The sequence below is a fragment of the Acartia tonsa genome, chromosome 12, assembly GCF_053477335.1.
Source record: "Acartia tonsa isolate MP-2025a chromosome 12, ASM5347733v1, whole genome shotgun sequence".
In the NCBI taxonomy this organism is placed as follows: domain Eukaryota; kingdom Metazoa; phylum Arthropoda; class Copepoda; order Calanoida; family Acartiidae; genus Acartia; species Acartia tonsa.
This window is the reverse complement of record NC_137271.1, coordinates 6,658,821-6,685,765: the sequence shown is the minus strand read 5'-3', so window position 1 is coordinate 6,685,765 and position 26,945 is coordinate 6,658,821. Positions and strand designations below refer to the sequence as shown.

At 31.2% G+C, this 26,945-nt stretch overlaps 1 protein-coding gene across 1 annotated transcript in view; it reads left to right on the top strand.

Annotated features, from left to right (window-relative positions):
- The first annotated feature begins 801 nt into the window (after positions 1 to 801).
- Positions 802 to 26,945, top strand: part of LOC145333670 (uncharacterized) — a 33,715-nt gene continuing 7,571 nt past the window's right edge. Inside the window, exons 1-7 of the mRNA XM_080178878.1 lie at positions 802 to 880; positions 5,438 to 5,524; positions 6,005 to 6,085; positions 6,454 to 6,516; positions 7,090 to 7,167; positions 8,132 to 8,179; positions 8,800 to 8,826. Coding sequence (XP_080035004.1) covers positions 835 to 880; positions 5,438 to 5,524; positions 6,005 to 6,085; positions 6,454 to 6,516; positions 7,090 to 7,167; positions 8,132 to 8,179; positions 8,800 to 8,826 — 430 coding nt within the window. The 5' untranslated portion in view covers positions 802 to 834. The remainder of the gene's footprint in view (positions 881 to 5,437; positions 5,525 to 6,004; positions 6,086 to 6,453; positions 6,517 to 7,089; positions 7,168 to 8,131; positions 8,180 to 8,799; positions 8,827 to 26,945) is intronic.

Here is a 26,945-nt window from a genome sequence, read left to right as displayed (position 1 = left end):
ATTGGAAGATAGATGTTTTAATTTATATCCCTTGAACTAAATTTTCTTTTTATTTGTCATTTTGTCTGCAATTTTTATAATTATAAGCTTTGGGAAGATGTTGTTCTTGTTAAATTCTTCAGGAATTTTCATATGATTTGTTTCAACAATATTTATTCTTAAGAGCAAAGTTTTTTTTACAATTAGGGTAGGTCTTTCCTTACTTTTTTTATTAAGATGTTTTAGATACAAGTCTCTTAATTTATTTTTTAAAAGTATATTTATTCTTTTTCGTTACTTATTTTGAACATTAATATTATCTTACTTTTTATTAATTTTAAATTATTTACTTTAAGCAAAGCATCTTTATTTATGTAAGTATGTCAATACCAAACTCCCTGTAGGCTTATAATTAATTTGATCTAAATTTTTCTTTTTGTCTATGTTATGATTTTTGTTTGGCTTTGCTTTTAAAATAATTAGCATTACAGAAGTATTTATTCGAAACCGATTAATTTCCGGTGGATTAGAACCGGTTCTCATCCATACAAAAAAATTATGTCTAGCATCTTATTAAATTCAGTTTTCTACGAATATAAAAATGTACAATCATAAGATTAAAATCAGTTTTTTAGCCCGTGCCTTCGGCATCTCAGGGCTAAAAAACTGGTTTTAATTTTATAACTGTACATTTTATAACCGCGGAAAGCTGTTTATAATACGATGCAAGACATAACTATTATTATCCTTGATGAGTAATAGTATAATAATTAACAGCACACACAAGAGATAAAGAAAATATTTAAGAAATACTATGTTCTAGTAAGATAATTAGTTATTATTTATCCATTCAAGATGGCTACAATGTACTTCATAATACTGTTATTTGCTTTTGTAGCAGGTACAAGTCCTAACCTTTAATAGACGAAGGGGGGGGGGCAACACCTTTTGTTAAGATTTTAAAATTATTAAAAAAAAATCAGGTAAAATTTTGCCTTCTTGTGGTACTTTATTTTACCCCAAAAAAATTCATGTAATCTATGAAATGTTTCTTTCTCTAATTTTTTAAGGTTTTTTCAGATAATGTTTCATAAAATTTAATTTTCCATTAGTGTTAATTCCATTGTCATCATTGGAAACTATTTTATATTTGTGAAAAAATTATCAGAAAAGCAAATAAGATTATCTAAAGATGTGCAAAAAAAATGCGTAGATTTTTAAAATTCAAATTGCGCGACTTGTTAATACTTGTTAATTGCGCGTTAATACAAGAAAAATGCTTTTCATACCGTTAGAACCGCTATTTTTTTTTTAAATATAAAAACGATTCCTCTGCTACGTATAATTAGGCAGCTACGTGTTAAAATGTCCCAACTGACTTAAAACTTGACGAGTAAAGTTTGGGTTATTTTACCACCTAGCTTCTAGATTATTTGTAGCACAGGAATATGAAACAGTATGTACTTTTAGTTTGACGACGTCTATTTTCAATTTACTAGCTTTTATTTTTTTGGATATTAAAGGGTGTGCAAATAAAATGCGGACATTTTTAAAATTTAGATTGCGCGGCTTGTGTTAATAGTAGAAAAACGTTATGCATACCATTAGAACCGCTATGAAGTCTATTTTTTGGAAATATAAAAACGATTCCTGTGCTTTGTATAGTTTAGAAGCTATGTGGTAAAATGTACCAACTGGCTTAAATTTTGACTTGCGAGTAAATTATTAAAAATTAAATTAAAGGTTAAGAATTAAACTTTTAGTTTGACGACGTCTATTTTCAATTTACTAGCTTTTATTTTTTTGGATATTAAAGGGTATGCAAATAAAAACACGTACATTTTTAAAATTCTAATTGCTCTGCTTGTCTTAATGGTAGAAAAATGTTTTGCATACCTATGGAATTGCTATAAACTCTATTTTTTGGAAATATAGGAACCATTCATGTGCTACGTATAATTTATGAGCTATGTGGTAGAATGTCCCAACTGACTTAAACCCCCCCCCCACAAAAAAAAAAAAATTTCCACTTTTCTCACATTTATCAATACAGCTCCTAAACTAAAAATAGCACAAAAATCATACTTATATTTCCAAAAAATAGAGCTTATGGCGGTTCTAACGATATACATAGCATTTTTCTACTATTTACACAAGATGAGCAGTTTGAATTTTAAAAGTGTCCGCATTTTTACACACCCTTTTTATTATCTTTAATGATTTACTCGCAAGTCAAGTTTTAAGTCAGTTGGGACATTCTACTACGTAGCTCCTAAACTATAAGTAGCACAGCAATGGCTCTTATATTTCCATAAAATAGACTTCATAGCGGTTCTAACGGTATGCATAACGTTGTTCTACTATTAACACAAGCTGCGCAATTTGAATTTTAAAAAGGTACATATTTTTTATAATAATAATAATAATAATAATGTATTTCAAAATTCTGTAATGGTACAATATTGCATGTTTAATAATATAGTCCAGCGACTATTAAGGGAATGGCACTCAGGTTAGTGAGGGTCAGTCCCTTATTACGAATACAATTTGATATACTTGATATATATATTAAAGACAAGATAATCATGAATTATTTAGTATATTTGCATGTTTGCTACCCAGAATTTCTACAGTATACGTCGTAAGGGAGGACAGTATTTGTCTTCCCTCAATCACGCTCAGTGATTGTGACCCCGTAAGACCGACGGCTGTATTCGTTAGTTCACTCGTATGCCTGTCCTTATCCTGAGAAAGCCCCGTGAGGCAGACCCAAGCATCAAAGAGAGATACGAGATCCTAGGTGTGGGGGGGGATCACTCGAGAGGGCGACGGGTGCCCCGGGGGGTTGGGAGTGGGATGTAGTTGCGATACAGCAAGAATTAATAAGTATATTTATGATTAAGTAGTTAGGTAAAAGTAACTAAATAGATAAGTATTTGTCCAGAAGCAATATTGATACATATCTAAGGTAATGTTAAAGAAAAAATTATGTAGATTTACTAATGCTAGAGATAAACCAAAGCCTATAATAGTAAGAAATTAATAGAATTAAAATTATTAAAATAAAAATTAAGATTAGGCAGTTACGTTTGTAGTCTTATAATTTCGAATGAAAGATTTAAAAATCAGAATATGATTTGCTGTTAAATCTATGTTTAAATTGTTTAAATTTACGGAGAAACTTGTGTGACGTAGCTCTAATTAAGGATATTAAATATTAAGTAAACATTAAATAAATAAGTAAGTAAGTAAATTGCGAAAATAATAAATAATAAATTGCAAAAAATAATTAAAGTTTGTATTTAGATGAATTAGTTGAAAGTTTAAGTACACGTGTTATCAATCATTTTAATAATTCCCAGAATTATATTGTTGATACACTAAATTTATGATGAATAGTGCTGGGGAAGGGGTATGCGCAGAGATCTAGATACGGAAAAACGATTGACTTAATTGTTGACTCTTGCAGATTTATAATATGTAAAGAACGTCTGTTGTTTGTGGTAATAATGATTCGTGTCCCGAGATGTTGGTGTTTATTCTAGATCTTTGTCGGTGCTCGAAAAAAGGGTGTAAGATGTGGTGAGAGAAGTGTCGGAGAATTTCAAAGAAAAAATTTGGGTTGGTTAGGTGGTGAAATTGCGCAGGAGAAAAAGGGGGGAGTAAAGAGGAAGAGAGTTGTATTGATAAAAGGAGAGACTGATTTAGGAAGAAGTTATGCTGCAGGTGGTTTGGGGAATATAAGAGAATGCATGAAATCATCACCCCTTTATGTATTTCCCTCCGACGTGACAGGTCACTTTTGATTAGTACAAACATTGCATTAGAATATGTAATGAATAAATAAAATAGAAATAAAAATGGGCGTAAGGAATAATTAGTCAAATTAGGGGAGGTCTATTTCCCGGAAGTGGTAAAAAGGGAAGTAATTAAAGAACTCTATTATTGGGGGTGTTTCTTTACTGTTGCCAAGATATCGGTGCCTTAAAGAATTCATCTTAAAATTATTAGTCATTCGTTGACCCCAAATAAAACAAGTTAATTCTTTAATTCTTACAAGTTCATTTGTGTACTATTTATCTCTTGAAAGATGTCTCAAGAGCGCAATCGTGGAGGAAAGGAGGGGCGCGAGGGTGGACGTCAATATCGGATTCGTCTGGACCCTTGCCGTGAGACTCTTCATGTCCACGGCCCCCAGCCCAACGTTATTATAATCTTTAATGATTTACTCGCAAGTCAAGTTTTAAGGCAGTTGGGACATTTTAACACATAGCTGCCTAATTATACATAGCACAGGAATCGTTTTTATATTTCAAAAAAAAAGACTTCATGGCGGTTCTAATAATATGCATAACTTTTTCCTACTATTAACACAAGCCGCGCAATCTAAATGTTAAAAATGTCTGCATTTTTTTTGCACACCCTTTAGAAGCAAATTTACATAAACAAGGGGCTTTGTAAAGCAATATTAGGGGTGGTGGTTAAACCCCTCATATTTATGTAAAAACAAGGATGACAACATCTATAAAAGCAAAGCTCTGAGACGGTAGGACAAACTAACATTAACACTTGTAGAGTGTCAGAACTGAATAATCAGAATATAAATGTAAAAAATGTTGAACGAAACAAAATTGAAGTAAAAACTGATTAAATATAGGATATTGTTTAAGGACATACTTACATTTATAGGAATCACAAGTTTGAAATCAATAGGATAATTCTAACATGCCTAAATTAACAAGAAGAGTTGTCCATTGCGTACGGACGGACGGACAGACTAATTATAGAAAACATTCGCTTTTAAAATATATCTGACTTTTTAAAACTAAGGGCTGTGAACCATGTGTTTCACAGTTTTTTTTTAAGGTGGGCAGGAGTAGCAACCCATTTTTCTTAATTGGAAGTCCTTGCAGAAAGATATCATAATCAAGTACAGATACAATTATCCTCCTATAATATAAAGTAGTAAGCTTTTTTTGTCTGTAGCGAAGGATCTCGCTAACTGCTGAACCGTTATGGAAGTTCTTTGCAGTAAGTATTTTGGGGGATGGTATCTCCACCCTTCCAATAAAAAATGACCCTACCCCTCAAAAAATATTTTTTTTACTTTTTCTTTTAAAAAATTTAATTGAAAAGTGGGGGGGTTCGACTTTTCACACTCCCACCTTAGGTTCCCCTAGAGGCTTCTAGGGGGCGTATCCGCTAGTGTTCTTTATAATCTAACGTTTTTGAATCTTTTGCATTATCCTCTTAGGTTAGATTATAGGCTAGAGGGCCGAGCGCCTGCGGCTAAACAGGCTAGGGGGACGAGCACTATGGCTGGACAAGCTAAGGGGCCAAGCGCCGCGGCCAGAGCATAAAGTTCTGTTGGAGGGGTACCAAAATTTTCAAAATTGAAAAAAAATCATTAGAGGATAATACGGAATCTTTAGATATGAATTTGATTTTAAAAATTCAGGTTCTGAGTACTGTAAGGAGCCTACTGATGCTGATTGCCAAAATGTTGAAGACAATGAAGTTTATACAATCTTCAACAGATGGCCATGTAAGAGTTATAAATCAATTATCCCCCCAAAATAGTTATAAAACTTTTAATGACCTATACCAAGCTTTATTGTCAAGGAGAACCATATTGGTCCATTATTCATTGGCTCAAAAACATTAAAAATTTTAAACAATTAATTTTATTTATAATCATAGGGGATCAATTTAGCAATCTTTTTCGTATCCCTACAGATCCCTTAATAATTACACAAAGATTTGATAGTGTCTCAATCATTCAAGATCTAATATTTTAACAATCAATTAAGGGAATACATAGCTTTGGAAATATTGCGTTGAATTGTAAGCAAGCTTCCAGTCAAATGCGCTTTTTAAGTCTAACTGGTCTTAATGTTGACCAAAAACATAGTATATAATTAAACGATTATTTAAAACAGTTTGACCTTTTAAGGGCATTTGACTGAAATCTTCACAACGTGACGCAATTGAAGCTACTATTCTCTTTATAATTTGTATTTAAAAGGTGATTGTCAGAAAGTTTGGTGGTGTGAGGGTGGAATGCTTCAGACAGACAGCTGCCGACCAGATCATGGACAAGAACGATGTAACAATATTTCTTATACATACTGACAATTTTAGAACTTGATTATAGAGATACTTAGCTTGTAAAATTGTATCTTATTGTTATAGGAATCAGTACTCCAAAAATCAGATCAATCGGATGATTACATCACATACTATACAATTTGGGCATGTTCGTTCATCTATATTTTGAAAGAATTGTAAAACACTGCGCTTCTTGTCGGAATTAATTCTATAGGTTTTATGTATTTTAATACATTTGGGCCAAATCTTCATTGAAAATACAAAAACAAGACAATAACAGTAATAAATCATTTTTTTAGACTTTATATGTCCTAATTATTTACAATTGAAACATTTAATATGTTTGTATAATTTTTTGATACATAGATGTGAGGCTTGCAGGATCGTGTTTGGATGAAGCTGAAGCTCCAATGGATATCTGCAACACAGGTAAAACATTTTCTCGCATTCATTTGAAACCGATTAATATCCAGTGGATTAGAACCGTTTCTCATCCATACGAAAAAATTATGTCTAGCATTGCATTTTATTTAGTTTTATGCGAATATTAGATATACAATCTTAAGATTAAAACATTTTTTTTGCCTGTGCCTTAGGCATTTTTGGGCTTATAATTTTATGCTATACTTTCACCGGGGATAGAGAGGACATTAGGCCCTAAAGTTAAATAAACATATTTTCTTATTAGATAACTTTTTAAAACTTTTGGAGTCTTTAATAAATCTTGATTGTATTAATAGTAGAAAAATGTTATGCACATCGTTAGAATGGTCATAAACTCTAGTTTTTGGAAATGTAAGTACTATTTTTGTGCTATTTGTAATTTAGGGGCTACGTTGTAAAATGTGAGTAAAAGGTTGAAAAGTTTTAAGAAAGTTAAAACATTTTACCACGTAGCTAATATACTATATGTAGCACAGAAATTGTTTTATTTTCTATGCATGATTAAGTTTATTAAAAAAGACATTTCTCATTAATTACCCTGTATTTTTATGTTTTTAGATGAAAATTGTGATTTACCTACGAATGGAAACTGCACTGGTTTTACAGATGGAGGATCTGATTGGTTTCCCATTCCATGTGAGTTTACTTAGTTTCATCTGTTTAAACTTTAACTTTCTTTTTTTTTTCCTTGTTGTTAGGCAGTATCCTTTAAAATTAAGTAGTAGATTTCTGTATAAAGCTTAAGATCTCAGGAATTGCTTTGCAGAATAGTTTCATAAATGCCTTGGTTTGGCTATAGCTTACATTCATTCCCTTACACCCAAAGGTAAGAGAAGGGCAAACCAACATTTTTTGTCTTTTTTAAGAAGCGAAGCTACTCTATAGTTCACCTTGTCTGTCCGTCCTTCAGTCAGTCAGTTACGCTATGGGGGAAACGGGATTTTCTCGGCTCCTATTAGAGATAGACAGCTGAAATTTTTAGTGAAGATTACTAGGACATATGCGCATCTAATCTATACATTGTTTTGTCCGTCTGTCTATTAATTGGGGTGCAAGATCGATTCCTGGATTTTTACGTGTTTGTAATTTTCCTGTCCAAATTCTACATATTTTAATCAAATTAAGATACCTTTATAGGTTGGGGTGCTAGATTGATTCCTAGATTTTTAGGTTTTCATGATTTTTTCGATCCCTATACAAGATAGACAGCTGAAATTTTCAGGGATTTAAGAAATTTAAACTCTACATATTTCCATCAAGTTATATTACGATACCCTTATTGGTTGGGGTGCTAGATCAATTCCTAGTTTTTAAAGTTTTATGATTTTCTTAACTCCTGTTCAAGATAAACGGGTGGAATTTTTAGTGACTAAAATAGTCATTATTCTAAATATTTTGACCAAGTTATGTAAAGACTTACTATTGGTTGGGGAGCTAAAACAAATTTTTATTTTAACGTTTTTCTTATGAGCTTAATGCTTCAAAAGACAATCATACATATTTCCCAGATGTATATTCATAATGTTTGAGCTTCGCTACTTATGGATGTTGTCATCCTTTTTAGATAATAAGCTACTCTGTAATTTTTGTTTAAATTTAGGCAATTGTCATGGTTTTTGGAATTGTTTTGCTGGTTTAGTCGGGATAAGTAAGTATTTCTTTATATTTATTTCATATATCTTTTCCACTTTGTACAAATCTTAATTCTTCTCTGTTAGATTTAACAATATTATTTGAGTTGCATACATTATATAATACTAACGGCTACGCCCCTATGCCTCTAAGGACACGTAAAATTGTTTCTATTTCAAAAGTCAGCTATTTACCAAAAATAGTTGTTGTTAGTTATATTGTTTTTAGCGAATTCAAAAATGTCCGCAGGGCGGCGGTTTTTTTTGTCGATTTCTCTGGGCAGGGTGGTCGTACCCTCGCCTAAAATGTTTATAAACCTTCCCGGGACATATGAGATCATTCTGCACAAACATACAAACAGAGAGACATCCTGTTACTTTATTATAAGGATTGATTATCTATAATAGGAGTAAAGTAAATATTGAAGTAGAATAAAACAATTTTGATTTAATTCACACAATTTCAAATAACATGCAAGATAAATAAATGTATCTAAATTATTGTTCTTCCATGTTCATGCTTTGTCAACCAAAGATTATTATTGTTTATTTTGCTATTTTTGTGTAATTTAGATTTAATAAAAAAATTAAAAACAATAAATTTGAACATTGCAAACCTAATTTTGAATATTATTAGATGAGAATTGGTGTTCTGAAGAAAAAGGTAACATTTCATATTCTGTTTAGATTATATAAGCAAAATACTTTTAAATTTTAAGCCTAATAGTGAATTTAAACCACCATAAAAGCGAAGCTTACCAAATAAAATCAAATTTCAAGAGATAAGGTAATAAAATAGGTACCTACCTAAAAAAAGGAAAAAAATTGGAACATAAAAAAAAAATTTAGGGGTGGGGGTTTGTTTTTTGGGGGGTTAGGAGTGTCCCACCCCCTAAAAAAATAGCCAGCAACCATCCCAGGACCAGTAGATTTGAATCCAATCGGTTCAGTTGTTACCGAGATTTTCAGGGAGAGGCGGACGGACGAACAGACATGAATCTACTTTGTACTACAAGATTGTTTAGAATCTTTAATTTGATTATCTTATTCATAAATCATAACCGATTTCTATTAGCATTGCAATGACTAAACTTGAATTATTTCAACCACGTAACTGACAGAGCTGTCATGAAAAAAAAACTTTTTGTATGTTCATTAAAATTAATACTTTGGGTATAGTCCCTTTCGTGACAACGCCTCTTAAGGGGTGTTACGTCATATTTTCACAGTATTTTTTTATAGGTTTTTTGGGTTAGGTAAGGGGATTACCCCGCAGGGGCTAGAAATAGGAGAAAATCTACTGTAAAAATACAACGAAATGCCCCTTAAGAGGCATTGCCACGAAAAGGACCCCTAGTAATCTCAAAACGTGTAAGTAAGCAATTAACATTTTTTTTGGCTTACTTAAATGTGCCATTGTGCCATTTTTGTGGTAAATTACTGATAAGCCATAAAGAATACTAATTGCTTACTTATATCAGCATTCTACAACAATTTGGTCTTACTTGTGAGATAAAAGAGGGTGGAGTAAATAAATACTCAGTCATTTACAGTAAAAGTGGCTTATATAAGTTGAAGTGAAGAAAAAGAAGGAGGAGTAATAATTAATCCCTTCCTTCCTGTAAGCAGTTTATGAAAAAAAGAGAAGATTTGGCTGATATAAGCCAAATAAGCAACAAATGTGATTGATTACTTATAAATAATTTATCAAAAAATTGCATGATTTGGTATATAAGCCAAACAAGCATTTATTGTGATTGATTGCTTGTAAGTAATTTATCAACAAATTGGATGATTTGGTATATAAGCCAAATAAGCATTTATTGTGATTGATTGCTTATAAGTAATCTATCAAAAAATGTATGATTTGGTATATAAGCAAAATAAGCAATAAATGTGATTGATTGCTTATAAGTAATCTATCAAAAAATTGCATGATTTGGTATATAAGCCAAATAAGCATTTATTGTGATTGATTGCTTATAAGTAATCTATCAAAAAATTGCATGATTTGGTATATAAGCCAAATAAGCATTTATTGTGATTGATTACTTATAAGTAATTAGCATTTTCATTGATTGCTTATAAGTAATATATCAAAAAAATTAATTTCGATCTTGATAAACACAAAGCTTCCATGAAAAGAGGTTGAGACAACTACGTATTCCCATCCATATTTTTTTGTGCTTTGCTACTTATGGATGTTGTCATCCTTGTTAAAATGACAATTTAAAAGAAATTTAACAAAAATTGCAAAATTTGGCAAATAAGCCAAAAAAGCATTTATTGTGATTGATTGCCTATAAGTAATTTATCAAAAAATTGCATGGTTTGGTATATAAGCCAAATAAGCAATAATTTTCATTGATTGTCTATAAAAAATTCATCAAAAAATTGCATGGTTTGGTATATAAGCCAAATAAGCAATAATTTTCATTGATTACTTATAAGTAGTTTGTCAAAAACAGGCATGATTTGGTATATAAGCCAAATAAGCGAAAATTTTCATTAATTGCTTATAAGTAATTTATCAAAAAATTGCATTATTTGGTATATAAGCCAAATAAGCAATAATTTTCATTGATTGCTTATAAGTAATTTATAAAAAAATAGCATGATTTGGTATATAAGCCAAATAAGCATTAAATGTGATTGATTGCTTATAAGTAATTTATCAAAAAATTGCATGATTTGGTATATAAGCCAAATAAGCAATCATTTTCATTGATTGCTTGTAAGTAATTTATCAAAAAATTGTATGATTTAGTATATAAGCCAAATAAGCATTTATTGTGATTGATTGCTTATAAGTAATCTATCAAAATATTGCATGATTTGATGTATAAAACAATAGTTTCTTTGTTTTATCAGCCCACATTTTAATTTTGATTATGATGAAACAAATTGAAAATAATTTCATGGGGTGCTAATAACACTTGTATAACACACTATTATGATTTTTATTTTAATATTCACGGAAAATTGTCTGTAGTACAATACAATGCATAAATTTTCAGTATAGCTAAGAACCGGTTCTAATCCACCGGATATTAATTGGGTTTGAAGCAATACTGAAATAGATAGTAATCACATTGTATTATTAACAGCTTTCTGCAGTTATAAAAATGTAAAAGTTTAAGTTAATAATCAGTCTTTTCGTAGAAAAATGGATATAAAACAAATACATTTCTTTGTATTGCTGAGATCTGGTTCTAATCCAACGGATTAAAAAATTGGTCTGTATGTCCCTCCGAGATGGTTAACTATTTTCTTTAAGGCATATTAGAAACAATCAATATTTTTGCTTATTTGGCTTTTATTCCAAATCATACTATATTTTATAAATTACTTATAAGTAATCAATGAATATTTTGACTTATTTGGCTTACATGCCAAATCATGCTATTTTTTGTTAAATTACTTATGAGCAATCAATGAAAGGCTTTTAATAATTTGGCTTATATAAGCCAAATCTTCTCTTTTTTTCATAAACTGCTTACAGGAAGGAAGGGATTAATTTTTACTCCTCCTCCTTTTCTTCACTTCAACTTATATAAGCAAAATCATGCATTTTAAAAATAAATTACTTATAAGAAATCAATCCCAATAAATGCTTATTTGGCTTATATACCAAATCATGCAATTTTTTGATAAATGACTTATAAGCAATCAATCACATTTAATGCTTATTTGGCTTATATACCAAATCATGCTATTTTTTGATAAATTACTTATAAGCAATCAATGAAAATTATTGCTTATTTGGCTTATATACCAAATAATGCAATTTTTTGATAAATTACTTATAAGCAATCAATCACATTTATTGCTTATTTGGCTTATATATCTGATCATGCCTTTTTTTGACAAACTACTTATAAGTAATCAATGAAAATTATTGCTTATTTGGCTTATATACCAAATCATGCAATTTTTTGATAAATTACTTATAAGCAATCAATCACATTTAATGCTTATTTGGCTTATATACCAAATCATGCTATTTTTTTATAAATTACTTATAAGCAATCAATGAAAATTATTGCTTATTTGGCTTATATACCAAATAATGCAATTTTTTGATAAATTACTTATAAGCAATTAATGAAAATTTTCGCTTATTTGGCTTATATACCAAATCATGCCTGTTTTTGACAAACTACTTATAAGTAATCAATGAAAATTATTGCTTATTTGGCTTATATACCAAACCATGCAATTTTTTGATGAATTTTTATAGACAATCAATGAAAATTATTGCTTATTTGGCTTACATACCAAACCATGCAATTTTTTGATAAATTACTTATAGGCAATCAATCACAATAAATGCTTTTTTGGCTTATTTGCCAAATTTTGCAATTTTTGTTAAATTTCTTTTAAATTGTCATTTTAACAAGGATGACAACATCCATAAGTAGCAAAGCACAAAAAAATATGGATGGGAATACGTAGTTGTCTCAACCTCTTTTCATGAAAGCTTTGTGTTTATCAAGATCGAAATTAATTTCCTTATCCCATATTTCCAGTCCAGAAAAAATGTCGTCTTTGCTTAACTTTCCTAAAGAGTTGCGGCATTTTAAGAATGTTTATGTTTTGGTGACGCCACGCCACTTCTGATTAATATGTGTGTGGATAAAGACATTCGGAGAATTGAGTCGGGCCTAACATTGGTCTCAGAGTGCGTGTATAACCCTAGTATGCCAGGTGCTTAAACCTAAAGAACTTCAGGTAGTTTTTTATTTGTTTTCATATATAATTGTATGGCATATAGGACGGATTTATTAAGTTTTAAGGCTCTAGCCAGCTACACAAGAAACTTTATTATGATTCAAATATTATGTTTTAGTAATTTTTATGTGCTTATTTTTATGCATTTAACAATGGTCTATAAACCAAATAATTTTCCTTTAAAGCCAAAGTACCCAAAGATTCTTTAACCATAAGAAAAAAAGATTTTTTTTAGTGCTCAAAGTTTTAAGTTAACGAGTAATATTTTATTCTGTTTATTAATTGATCTTGTAATTTCAGGACTTTGAAATAGTTTGTGTCAATAAATCTATACTCAAACCTGCTGTTGAACTTGATGGTCCTGGTATTGGGGGTTTTGCCTTGAAAGACTAAGATCTCTAGAACTTCCCGCAAATTCGGAAGTCACACTTAACCAAAGTGTTATGGTTAAGACAAAAGACTAAGATCTCTAGAACTTCCCGCAAATTCGGAAGTCACACTTAACCAAAGTGTTATGGTTAAGACAGTAGTAGTAGTGTATTTGTTAAAATCAAGAATAGATTTGTTGGAGAAAATAAACATGAAACCTTGTTTTATTTTGTATGATGAAGATGGTTAAAGTAAATTACATACTAGATGTACATAACAATAGGAAAAAATATTTTGAAACTGTTAATGCAAAAAAGTTTTAAAATTGGACCAAAAATATCACAAAAATGCGGAAATATGTCAAACATATAAAAATAGCCAAAAACCTGCTAAAAGGCAGTTTTGCCTCCATTGTTTCTTTTCTTCAAATGGCAAAAATTTGATTTTAATATCTTTAACTGAAATTTTTTTGAAAATTGGACCATAAACACCAAAGATATGAATAAAAATGTGAAAAATGTAAAAATAGCCAAAAACCTGCAAAAAGGCAGTCTGACTGTCATTGTTGTTTTCTTCAAACAACAGGATATTTAATTTTGATATCTTTAACTGAAAAAAAATCGAAAATCGGACCATAAACACCAAAGATATGGGGAAAATGTGAAAAATATGAAAATAGCCAAAAACCTGCAAAAATGCAGTCTGACCGTCAATGTTGTTTTCTTCAAATGACGGGAAATTTAAGTTTGATATCTTTAACTGAAAAAACTTTGAAAATCGGACTATAAACACCAAAGATATGGGGAAAATTTAGAATGTATAAAAAATAGCCTAAAACCTGCTAAAAAGCAGTCCGACCGCCATTGATGTTTTATAGTTAATTGTGCTCCTTCGTGATAGGAATGTTGTCAAAATATTTCAGCTCTCTATCTTTTATAGGAGCCGAGAAAATCACGTTTCCCCCAATTCATTAATCACAGACGGATGGTCATTGTGAATAATAGAGTAGCTTCGCTACTAAAAAGTAACATAGGTTAGGTTAGGTTTTAGGCTAGGGGGCCAAGTTCCGAGCACCTAGCCAAGGGCAATCACCTTATCTAACTTAACCTCTCAAAAGCTACTGTGAAAATATGACTAATCGCCCCTTAAGAGGCGTTGACGTGAAAGGGACTATACCCAAAATAAATTTTTCATTGTTCAATCCCTTGCGAAGTTTATGTATAACTTCTGTTAATTAATAAATGTTATCATGTTATAGATTTCAAACTTCGGGTAATGATTCCTGTAACATAAATAAAACTTGGTAAGCGAAGCATTTCTATTATCGTTATCAGAAAGTCTGTTCGTTAATTTAAAAACATCTGGCTAAGCTCTTTACATTATAAATTAATATACACTTTGGTCCACATGTCTTGATTAGGTGGTACCAATCTAGTAGTGACCTAACTTTTAACCAATTATTATAATCAAAAGAAGTGACTGGTATGATTTTATTAGGATTTTAATTTACTCTTCATAGAAAATGTCTATATTTGGATACAATACATGATTTAGCAGTATGTTTGGGAAATGGTTCTAATTCGGCGGATATTAATCGATTTTGAAGCCATACTGGACAATCAAATAAATTATGGACTGAATGTCGTGAGGCAGTAAGTGAATCATAGAGTAGCTTTGCTTTTTATTCTTTCTTGGTTAGTATTTTTTTTCCAGAGGGAGAGAGGAGACAATTGGCTGTTTATTTCAATAGTCCTCCAAGTTTTACAATAACGTTTTCTTATTCGATTGCTTTGGGGAATTTTACTGAATTTTGATTGGTTTATTAACCCTTAACAGTCGGGCCCATTACCGCACCTTTATCGGTCGGGGTGGGGGGGGAGGTCATTCAATGCCCCCCCTCCTATTATCTCAGTTCCTATTAAAGAGGGCTAAAAATTTTGGTGCAAGTCCCCTGTTTGATAATGAATTTCCGACCTTATGTAAGTCAAAGTCAATTTTCGCTTCCTTCACCCTTTTATTTAACAACCTTTGTTTTTAGGTTCTTTTTTTACTTAAAAATTACAAACGTCAGTAATTTTCTCATTATGGAAGTTAGAAGAACAATTTTTTGCAGAAAATGTTTATCTTCATGTAAATTTTATATTAGAAATATCAAATATAAATTTCAGCAGCCGCAGCTGTATTTGTCAGCTGCAAGCCGCCGCAGTCGTCGGGAAAACGGCGGCGAATCTTTATAAAATGTTATTACAATATGTAGAAATGTTATAAAAGTCAAAAGTCAAAAATTACGGCTACAGGAGCCTTTTCAAGATTTCTGTAGACCTGGAGGATCAGGACCTGCAGGATCATACCTGGAACCTAATATTGACTTGAACACCTGTATTTCATATAAGGATGTACTACTAGAGAATATTTAGTATTTTGGCAAGATAAAATGCTTTGTTTAAGTCAAAAAATATTTTGATCTTCACCTGGACGACCCTGCCATGTTCGCTGGCATCCTGTGCCCGCCAACATGGAGATATTAAAAAAATTCCAACTCCAAGTTATGTGTCATACTCATGCCTAAAAAGTCACGCAGTTACGCTCTTTATCTTTCACACACAGAAAATGAGATAGAAAAAAACGGAGGGTGGGGTGGGGGAGCGTCCCCTCCCCCTCCGACCGTTAAGGGTTAAGTTGAATGTATAAACGATTCAACCACTAATTTTAATCTACAGAAGGGATAACTTATTTAGGGATGTGCATCAATTTATCTGCCATTGTCTTATCTCTTTAGATCCCTGATTTGTTTCATAACTTTATTTGTTATTTTTGTTTAGTGAATGCTTTTTATTACACGACAACAACATATAAAGTTTGAAGTTCCATGTATGTGTTGTAACACTTAATATATAGCCAACGTTACACTTATTCTGGAATGGATAGGACAATGGCAGATTGATTATTATACATTTTTACATAAAATATGAAATGGTTTGGCAAGGATAATTAATATTCCATCGTCCTTCACCAATATCCCAAAGTTAATTAAATCTACAGACCTTTGAATCTAATTTATTAAGCTAGGTATATAAATTTTAAAGTTGAAATCTATTTTTTTCCATTTAAAGAATCAAAAGATAATTTCTCTAATTTAAATGAAAACAATCAATTCTTAATCTTTTGTCCTAATCCTCATATAAAAGTAACAGGATGTCTGTCTGTGTCCCTGTATGTCTCTATGTCTGTATGTAATGAGGAACTTTGCTAGCAGCTGAAAAGATATTGTTTCTCTGTATGGTTCTTTAAATGTATCTTCTCATATGTCCTAGGAAGGTTTATTACCATTTCATAAGGGTACCAAACTTCTCAAAATATAAATAGTTCCTAGAAAAATTATTTCCCCCTCCCTAAGTTTTTTTTTTACTTTTTCTTTTAAAACTAAATTTGGGGGAAGGTCAATTTACCCTTTTTTCCCACTTCAAATGCATCTAGTGGCCTCTAGGGGCGTATCTGCTGGTATACAAAAGAGTGATGATTACAGGGGGCTTGGTGATGCTTTGGGTACAAGTCCTTTCCAGGTCACCTTTAAACGCCATTATTTACATCTTGATTGAGATGTATAAACTAGCAATGTCCAAACTTTTCCTCCAAAAATTAAGAATTAAAAAGTTAACGGACAGACAGACAGACAAACGGACAGACAGAAGGACAGGCAGACGGACAGACAGAAGGACAGCCAGACGGACAGACAGAAGGACAGACAGAAGGACAGACAGAAGGACAGACAGAAGGACAGACAGAATGACAGATTGACAGACTTACAGATGGACAGACAGACGGACAGAAGGACAGACAGACGGACAAAAGGACTGGCAGACAGATGTACAGACAGACGGACAGAAAGACAGACAGACATACACACACACACACACACACACAGACGGACAGATAGACGGACATAAATACAAGCAGACAGACGGACATGCATAAGAACAGACAGACGGACAGACAGACGGACAGACAGACAGACAAAAAGACAAACAGACAGACAAAAAGACAAACAGACAGACAGACAGACGGACAGACAGACGAACAAACAAGACAGACAGGCGGACAATCGGATGGACAGACAGACGGACATTTGGAATTACAGAGTAGCTTCGCTACTAAAAAGTATTAAAAACCGCTTCAAATTTAAATTTATCTGGCCAAAAAAAACAGTTATAGATATAAAAAATTTACGTTACATTAAATTGATTTGCCTTAATAAAAGTACTTCAGAGTTATTTTGATAAAACAAAATTTTCTTATCCCCGAAGATCCCTGAATTAAAATATGTACAAAGATTCTTAACAAGTTAACTACTTCACATTATTCGTTGGCATAAAAGTTTTCGGTAATTTTAACCACCAGGGATAAGGCAATAGTTAATTGGACGTACATCCCCAATGACAATATACAAAAATGCCATTACTGGTTGAAACGTTTGCATGCTATACCTAATGAATTTACCAATCAAAATTCAATAAAAGTCCCCAAAGTTGTTAAACCAACGATTAAGAATACATTATCATAAAACTTTGGAGACTAGTGTAATAAACAGCCTTATGTCCTGACTCTCCCTGAAAACCACGCCCGCTCATCTTAAGAATATTGGTGCTTTCACCCAGACTACCAGGTTGAGCACTGAAAATCCCTTTTTTATGAGGTGGGGCCAGGTAGTTTTACAAATTTTCTCACAAATTAAAAGGTGGCAGGAGTTATCAGTGCTCAACAAGTACTTTGTGTGAAAGCACAAAAATATTTCTACAAATAATCATAAGCTACATAAGACATAATTTGGTTTCTAAAAATTTAATGTAAAGTTTATTTTGTCAATTGTCTTTTCCCTTCCCATAACAAATCTATTTTAGATGCCAATTGTAATGGTGTGTATAAGTGCGTGCGTGTGTGTCGTGCCAGTACAACATGGGTCAACACATGCTGACCCAGGCTGTCGCGTCAGTTGGCCAAGGTTACTCCTGGTGGAAACATATGTATTTGTTAAAAATCTGTGCAATTTCTTTTCTACAGTAAACGTTATTTTTATTTATGAAACCTTTTCTTGTGAATTCTATATCTTTATTAACAATGCATTTCCAAACAATTCTAAATATTAAGTATTACTTTTAAGAAAGGTATTTAAATTGTAGGAAATCGTAATGTTATATAAATCTACGCATCTTATTGAACCAATCTTTTTTGAAAAGAAACTGGGTATACAGTTCTGTTAATGAGGTAAGACTCTATTTTTATTATAAAGTTTATTTTATTACATGTATTTTAAAAAGTGAAATGAAATCAACAAAAAATGTATAGACATTAGATTTAATTAGTTACTTATTACATCGTATCATAGACAGCCTTCCGCGGATATCAAAACAAAACAAAATAAGAATATAAACAAAGCTATACGATGCTATACACAGATCAGTATGGCTGAGAAACGGTTCTAATCCAGCGGATATTAATCGGTTTCCATACTGGAATAGTAATTTATTGTATTATAGTCAGCTTTCCGCAGATATCAAAATCAGTTTTTTTTAGTCCTAATTAGAGCCGAAGATCAGGACTAAGAAAACTGGTTTTAATTTTATTATTTTTATTTTAATATTCAATGAAAATATTCTGTAATACAATGCTTTACATAATTTTTCAGTATGGCGTAGAACCGGTTCTAATCCAACGGATAATAATCGGTTTCAAAGCCATACTGGAAAATGGATTATCAATTGATAAAAGCAAAGCTTTTATAATTGGTGTCGATCCGTCCGTTTGTGGAAAATTGTCTCTAAAGCGATGCTTTACATAATTTTGCAGTATGGCGTAGAACCGGTTCTAATCCAGCGGATAATAATTGGTTTCGAATCCATACTGGAAAATGGATTACTATCAGAAAACTGGTTTTAATTTTATTATTTTTATTTTAATATTCAATGAAAATTTTCTGTAATACAATGCTTTACATAATTTTTCAGTATGGCGTAGAACCGGTTCTAGTCCAGCGGATAATAATCGGTTTCGAAGCCATACTGGAAAATGGATTATTAATTGATAAAAGCAAAGCTTTTATAATTGAGGTCGGTCCGTCCGTTTTTACTTCCATTGGTTAGCTTTTTTTCGTTAATTTAAACTTGTTAGAATTGTCCTATCGATCTAAAACTATGCACTATAACACTATAATTAAGTAAAAAAATGTAAGTATGTCCTTAAACAGTATCCTTCTTATTTCAGAGCTTCCTCGTTTCTTTGATATTTATCAGGGGTCCAATGGGATAAGACACTAGCCGATAAATTGATGTACATTTCTTTTTATAATTTGCAAAAATTAGGACTTCTTCAGATTACAATTAATGGTTAATATGTTTGGGCTCTCAACTCAATAAACCACCCAATCAAAATTTATTTAATGTTGTTAAGCCAATGAATAAGAATAGTTATTTCTCGCATCGTATTATAAATGGCTTTCCGCGGATATAGAATGTACAATTATAAGATTAAAACTAGTTTTTTTAGCCCCAAGGTGCCGGAGGCACCGGCTAAAAAAACTGGTTTAAATCTTATGATGGTACATTTTTATATTCGTAGAAAGCTGGATATAATACGGTGCTAGACATAGTTTTTTCGTATGGATGAGAACCGGTTCCTATCCACCGGATTCGAATGAATACGAGAAAACTAATTATAAAACTTTTGGGACTAGTGTCATAAACAGCCCAATGTCCCCATCCTTCCTGGATATTTATTTTGTTGTGTCCCATGTTATTATATTAGTTAATAAAATTTTTCGTCAAATATTCCATCCCTGCAGATATATACCTAGGAAGGGAGGGAACATTGGACTGTAAATTACAATTATGCGAAATGAGTGGAGAGAAAGGTACCCAAAAGTTTTATACTATTTATACTATACAAGTTTTATAAACAAAACTTTGGGGAAATTTAATGAATTTTGGTTGGTTGGTATTGCACTAGTTGTTCTCAAACTTCAATCAATTCAATTAATAATTTAAATCCACAACAGGGGTAATTTTATTTATCATCATTTTCTAATCCCTTAAGATCCATGAATTATACAAAATGTTTCATAAATACGATGTCTTATTTGTTGACTCAAAACCTTTTTGTACTTTTATTGAAGTTTTTTTTATTGAATCTGTTTTCTACATATATTTTATAACCGTGGAAGGCTGTTTATTATACGATGTGATAAACAAATATTATTTCATCATATTATGGACAGCTTTCCGTGGATATTAAAATAAAAATTCAAAATAATTCAATTAGTTACATTAAGCGCTATCCTATAAATTCTCACCAAGTTAAACTGGTTATAAAACTTTGAATAAAAGTGTGATTTAACCTCCAATGGCACCTCCCCCCTTTGCTCAAATATATGCATCATGAAACGTTTTAAGTAATAAAGCCAATAATTTTAAATATAATCCAACTATGTAGTCCCCAAAGTTTTATTATAATGTTTTCTTATTCTTTGGGTTTACAACTTCAGGAGAGGTAATTTTGTATACATCAATTTATTGGTCATTGTCTTATCCCATGAAATCAATTCCGAGTTAACCAACTCTACTGAAAAATAATGTATTATAATTATGTAGACAATTTCCTGGGTATAGTCCCTTTCGTGGCAACGCTCTTTAAGGGTCGTATTTTTAAAATGGCTTTTGATAGGTTATTTTAGGTTAGGTTAGGTTATATTGGGTTAGGTGATTGCCCCGTGGGGTTAGACAATTGGTCCCGCAGGGTTAGAGCCCCTCACAGGAGAATAGCTAATGTGAAAATATGAAGAAACGCCCCTTAAGGGGCGTTGCTATGAGAGGGACTATACCCAATTTCCGAGTTAAAACGAAATTTCCAGTATGGCTTCAAAACCGATTAATATTCGCTGGATTAGAACCAGTTCTACGCCATACTGAAAAATTATGTATAGCATCGTATTACAGAGAGTTTTCCACTTATATTGAAATAATTGATAATCCATTTTCCAGTATGGCTTTGAAACCGATTATTATCCGTTGGATTAGAACCGGTTCTACGCCATACTGAAAAATTATGTATAGCATCGTATTACAGAGAGTTTAAAGAGTTAGAGAGTTAAGAAATCCGCGGAAAGCTGACTATAATACGATGCAATAAATAATTACTTTCTTTATTTTTCACATATAAATTTCCTGTATGGCAACAAAACCGATTAACATCCGCTGGATTAGAACTGGTTTTAAGCCATACTGAAAAAGCAAGTATCATTTCTTATAATACCCAGTTTTCTACTATTATAAAATGCAAAATCATAATTTAAAAATATTTTGTTTTTATTTCCGTTGTGTTAGAATAGTATTTCAACCCTACATGTTGAATTAAGGACAATTTTACACAAAAAAATCATCAATGAATTAAATCCATCAAATTTTAATTATAAACTTAGTGTTTAGTTTTTTTTATCCATGGAAATCTATCTATAATACTGAAATAATGTATCATTTAAAATAATCTTTTTTAGAAGCGAAGCTACTCTATAATTCACTTTGTCCGTCAGTCTGTCAGTCAGTCCGTAACGGGGGAAATGGGATTTACTCAGCTCCTATAAAAGATAGAAAGCTGAAACGTTTTTGACAACATTCCCATCATTAATGAGCACAAATAGCTATCAAACATACAAGGCGGTCGGACCGTTATTTAGTTATAGATATCAAAATTAAATTAAACAGTGTCTATTAAAAAATCTAAAAGATTATTACATTTCTTTTTTACCTCATTTGAGCATTTACTTTATTTCATTATAAATACATACATGTATACATAACAGTGCGTCTGTTATATATTTATTTTTAAAAACTATTTTGACGCAAACCTTTTCACATTTTTTGAGCTATGCATTTTGTTATTTACATTTACTTGTTTTAACTTAACAAATATAAGAAATGCGCGGGGTTTTCACCAGAAATATTTGGATTGCAAACTTGGTTAATAGAAGAAATAGGTTAATGTTAGGTATTATCACGTTTTGATGTATATTTATGAGCAAACAAAGAAGGGAGGTGTCATTGGACTGTAAACTGTACACTGGTACCCAAAGTTTTATTACAACTTTATCTCATTCTTTTACTCAAAACTCTAGCAGGTTCCAAACTATTAGTTATTTTGTTGTTCGTTTTTTTTTTTGGGGGGGGGGCGATTTTTCTTGGGAGGGTGGTGGTATCCTCCCTTAAATAGACAGAGACACACATAGATCCTGTTACTTTTTAAAAACAGTATATTATTCAAAAATAATAATTATTTATTGCCTCGTATTATAGTTAGCTTTCCGCGGATATTAGATTGAAAAAATTAAAATATTAAAACCAGTTTTGTTAGCTCTGAATGGTTGAAGGACCTGGCTAAGAAAACGGATTTTAATTTCATGATATTTTGTTTTAATACTCGTGGAAAATTGTCTGTAATAAGTTGCTATACATGATTTTTTTCAGTATGGATTAGAACTGGTTATAATTTAGCGGATTTTAATTGGTTTTGAAGCCAAACTGGAAAAAAATATTTTCGGTACTAGGCCATACTGAAAAATGTACAATCATAAGATTATAGCCAGTTTTATTAGCCTTAGGAATCTCGGGGCTTACAAAACTTATTATTGTACATTTTTAAATTCGGGAAAATTATTTATAATACGATACAACAAATAACTATTCCAGTATGGCTCAGAATTTAATTAATTTCCGCGGTTTAAAAACAGTTTCTGAGTAACTCTGAATAAAACAACAAATCTGGAATTAATTTTGTAATAAAATTTTGTATCCTTGAAAATGCTTTTAAAACGATGTGATATATAATCCTTCACCAGGGAGGTGGGGGGCATTGGACTGTTAATTACAATGGTATCCAGAGTTTTATAAACACATTATTTTATTTGTTGTATGAGTAGATTTTCAGCCAATAACTTAAATCTTGAAGGAGTAATCTTGTTTATTATCATTAGGGAGTATTATAATTTATCATGCATTGTCATATCCATTAAGATCCCTGTCCCTTACAGCTTAAAAATTATTATCTTTACGCTGCGGTGGATACAAGTTGTTGGTGAAATTCGTAAAATCTTAGTTATATGAAAATGAATAAAATTAATCTCCCTTCCAAATATTAATCATAAAATTTTTGACCAAGGGCTGTATATTAACTAACCTCTAAGTGTCCTATCCCTCCTCTTAACATTGTAGCATGGTTAATAAAATTATCACGATTGAAATTATATTTTAACTAATGTTAATGCATTATTTATCTGCTATTGACCTCTCCCTCTACATTATATTTTATTGTTATCCAATACTATCAGATATCTGAAGGGATACAACAATGGACTAAAAATGCAGTTAGGACTTGAGACAAAATTCGTGCAATCAAAGATTTGGTTGTCTATTGGGTGTTACCTTACTTAATACACTGGGCGATTGAGCGCTTTACACTGCAATTAAAACACAGAGTAGGTTCAAGGTGGCGTGGATAGGAATTGCACCCGAAGCGTCACCGAGCCCCTAGAGGTAATACTGGTATAAGGACAAGTATGTTCATAAGAAGAACAGCATTATTTTACTATACTGAATTTAACATGGACAAGTATAAATATAAGTAGAGCAGCAATATTATACAATAGTGATGTTTAAGTAATGTTGAAGTGTATTCATAAATAGCGCAGCAAAATTATATTATGCTGTCCCTAGTAATCTCTCCTCGTGGAGTAAGCATGAAAAAAAGTAAATTGCTTACTTAATTGTGCCATTTTTGTGGTAAATTACTGATTTTAACATGTGCATTTATTTCCACAAGTTTGTCAGCAACATTATAATAATCTAAATTTAACAAAGACATTAGTAACGCAGCAACATTATTCCTTCTAATGTTAACAAGGACAGTAATATACATATTTAGCACAGCAACATTATACTATACTAATTTGAAACAAGGATAAGTATATTCATAAGTAGGGCAGCAACATTAAACTATTTAACAAAGTATCCTCATTCCTCTCCCCCTCTGTTTTTTAAAAACTTTCAAAATATATTTGGTTCTTACACAAATAAAATTTTTTTTATTACTCCCTTATCATTTCTATGGCATTACCCAAAAATGTAGGTACCCAAAAGTTTTTCTATGTGTGTGTGTTTTAGTTATGCAGCAAATGATACAAGAATATGTATAATTCAGTACCAAATTTTGCCCTGGATTGTTGGGCTTGTTTTTATAGCTTGTAAGCTCATTTATATGATTTGATCTACCTGTAAAATGTAAAAATTGAATTTTGGGACTTTACTTCTAGGGGCTAGTGGAACAAAAGAACCCCCAAAACACTAAAAATATAAGTTCTGAGCATATTTTTAAAGATATCAATCTGATTTTTTTAAAGAAAACTTTTTTAACATAACTTAACTAAGTAACCATTACACATTTCATTTCAGGACTTCCTTTCTAGAGGCTAGTGGAGCAAAAGACCCCCCTTAAACTATAAATATGAGTTCTGAGCTTATTTTTAGTAGCAAAGCGCTACTCTATAATTAGTAGTGAAGCTACTCTATTATTTGAAATGTCTATCTGTCTGTCCATCCATCTGAGACAGAAAGGGGGAAACATGATTTTTTCAACTCCTAAACCCTGAAGCACTTCATTATGCATTTTACATTTTCTGTATATTTTGTCTATGGCAGTCCATAATTGTACAGATTTACTGTACATTGTTTCTATTTGATAAAGCAACACATATGATAAAAGAAAAAGATTCTGTTTAAAGTAAATTGCTTATGTGTCAATGAAAAACTATTTTTTTTATATTTTTTTACTGGTCTCCTTCATTATGCAAATCCAAAGAAAATCAATGGAGAAACATTTATTATGCACTTTTCTCCTCTTTTAAAGATTGAATCTGATAAAATAACAATTTTTTAAGGGATTTATGCATTAGTTATTATGAAAAACAGTATAAGGTAGAAATTAATGAATTTTCTAAATAAGAAATATTAGGAAAAAAAATTCAACCTTTATCACTTTAGAGGACAACTGCTGACCTCCAGTCTAATGGATGTAGCTTAATACATGTTAAAGATAAAAATTACCCTTAAAAGTATACTAAAATGTTTTTTAATGTATTAAAAAATTCAACTTTAAAATTTTGATTTTAAGGATGATGTCCTTTGAGATACTCCAGGTGATGGTGATGGTGAGCCAAATGTACATGCCCATTACAACAACTTGTCTATTAACCTATGTACCATTTTTTGTAGTCATAGCAGCCTCCAATGGAGCCTCCCGACACAAAATATAACCATTATCTAAAAACTACAATATTTACCTTATGAATTAGAGTAATTTAAATTGCATTTTTTTCTATTTTAATACTGCATGGCTTGAGGCTGCTATGACTACAAAAATTGGACCATAGTGCAATATATAAGTTGTCATCATGGCCATGCACTCTGATAACTTTGGCTCACCATCACCACCAGTAAGAGCACCTTAAAGGCCACCATCATCAAAATCAAGATTTTAAAATGGATTTTTTTGACACATGAAAAAACATTTTTGTATACTTTTGAGGGTAATTTATATCTTTAACATGTATTTAGCTTCATCCAAAAACTGGGGTTCAGCAGCTGTCCTCTAAAGTGATAAGGGTCGAATTTCTTTTTTTCGAATATTTCTTATTTATAAAAATCATTAATTTCTACTTTATACTGTTTTTCATAATAATTAATGCATAAATTCCTTTAAAAATTTTATTTTATGAGTTTCAATCTTTTAAAGAGGAGAAAATTGCAAAATAAATTTTTCCCATTGATTTTCTTTGGATTTGCATAATGAAGTGGATCAGTAAAAAATCAAAAAAAATATTTTTTGATCAATACATAAGCATTTTACTTTAAACAGAATCTTTTTCTTTTATCATATGTGTTGCATTAACAAATAGAAACAATATACAGTAAATCTGTACACTTATGGACTATTATAGCAAAATATCCAGAAAAATGTAAATTGCATAATGAAGTGGTTCAGGGTTTATAAAAGATAAAGAGCTGAAATTTTTAGGGATAATTATGCTAACAATCTTCATATTTTCACCAAGTTTCATTAAGTTTTGCCAATTGTTTGTGGTTTTAGATTGATTCTTACATTTTCAAGGACTTCCAAGCTTTTTTTTGAAAGTGGTGGTAATTTCCATTTCAGGTTGTAAATTCCCAAAACTTTTTACCTTGGACTAAAATTTGTGGGTATAAATAATCCCAATAATAGAAAAATGCTTGTAACTTTAAAAACTTAATTTTTTCATCACAATGTGTATAATAAAGGATGAATTCCGACATTTATTTGGCCCCCTTTTCGACATATCTCTTTAGATCTCTGGTAAATTATGCTTTTGAAAATCAAAACTCATTTTGATGAAATTTTATTTTGTTGATATCTTTTTTTGTTAATAAAGTTAGGATCATGAAAATATCATTATGCTTACAAGACTCAAAAAATGCTCTCAACTTAAAACTTATTTTAACTTTTTACTTAAAACTTATGTAAGTTACTTTTTCTTAAGTTACTTTTTCAAAATTTAGGCTCTTTCTAAAAATTTTTCTTGTGTGGAAATGTTAAGAGATCAAGAACATATGC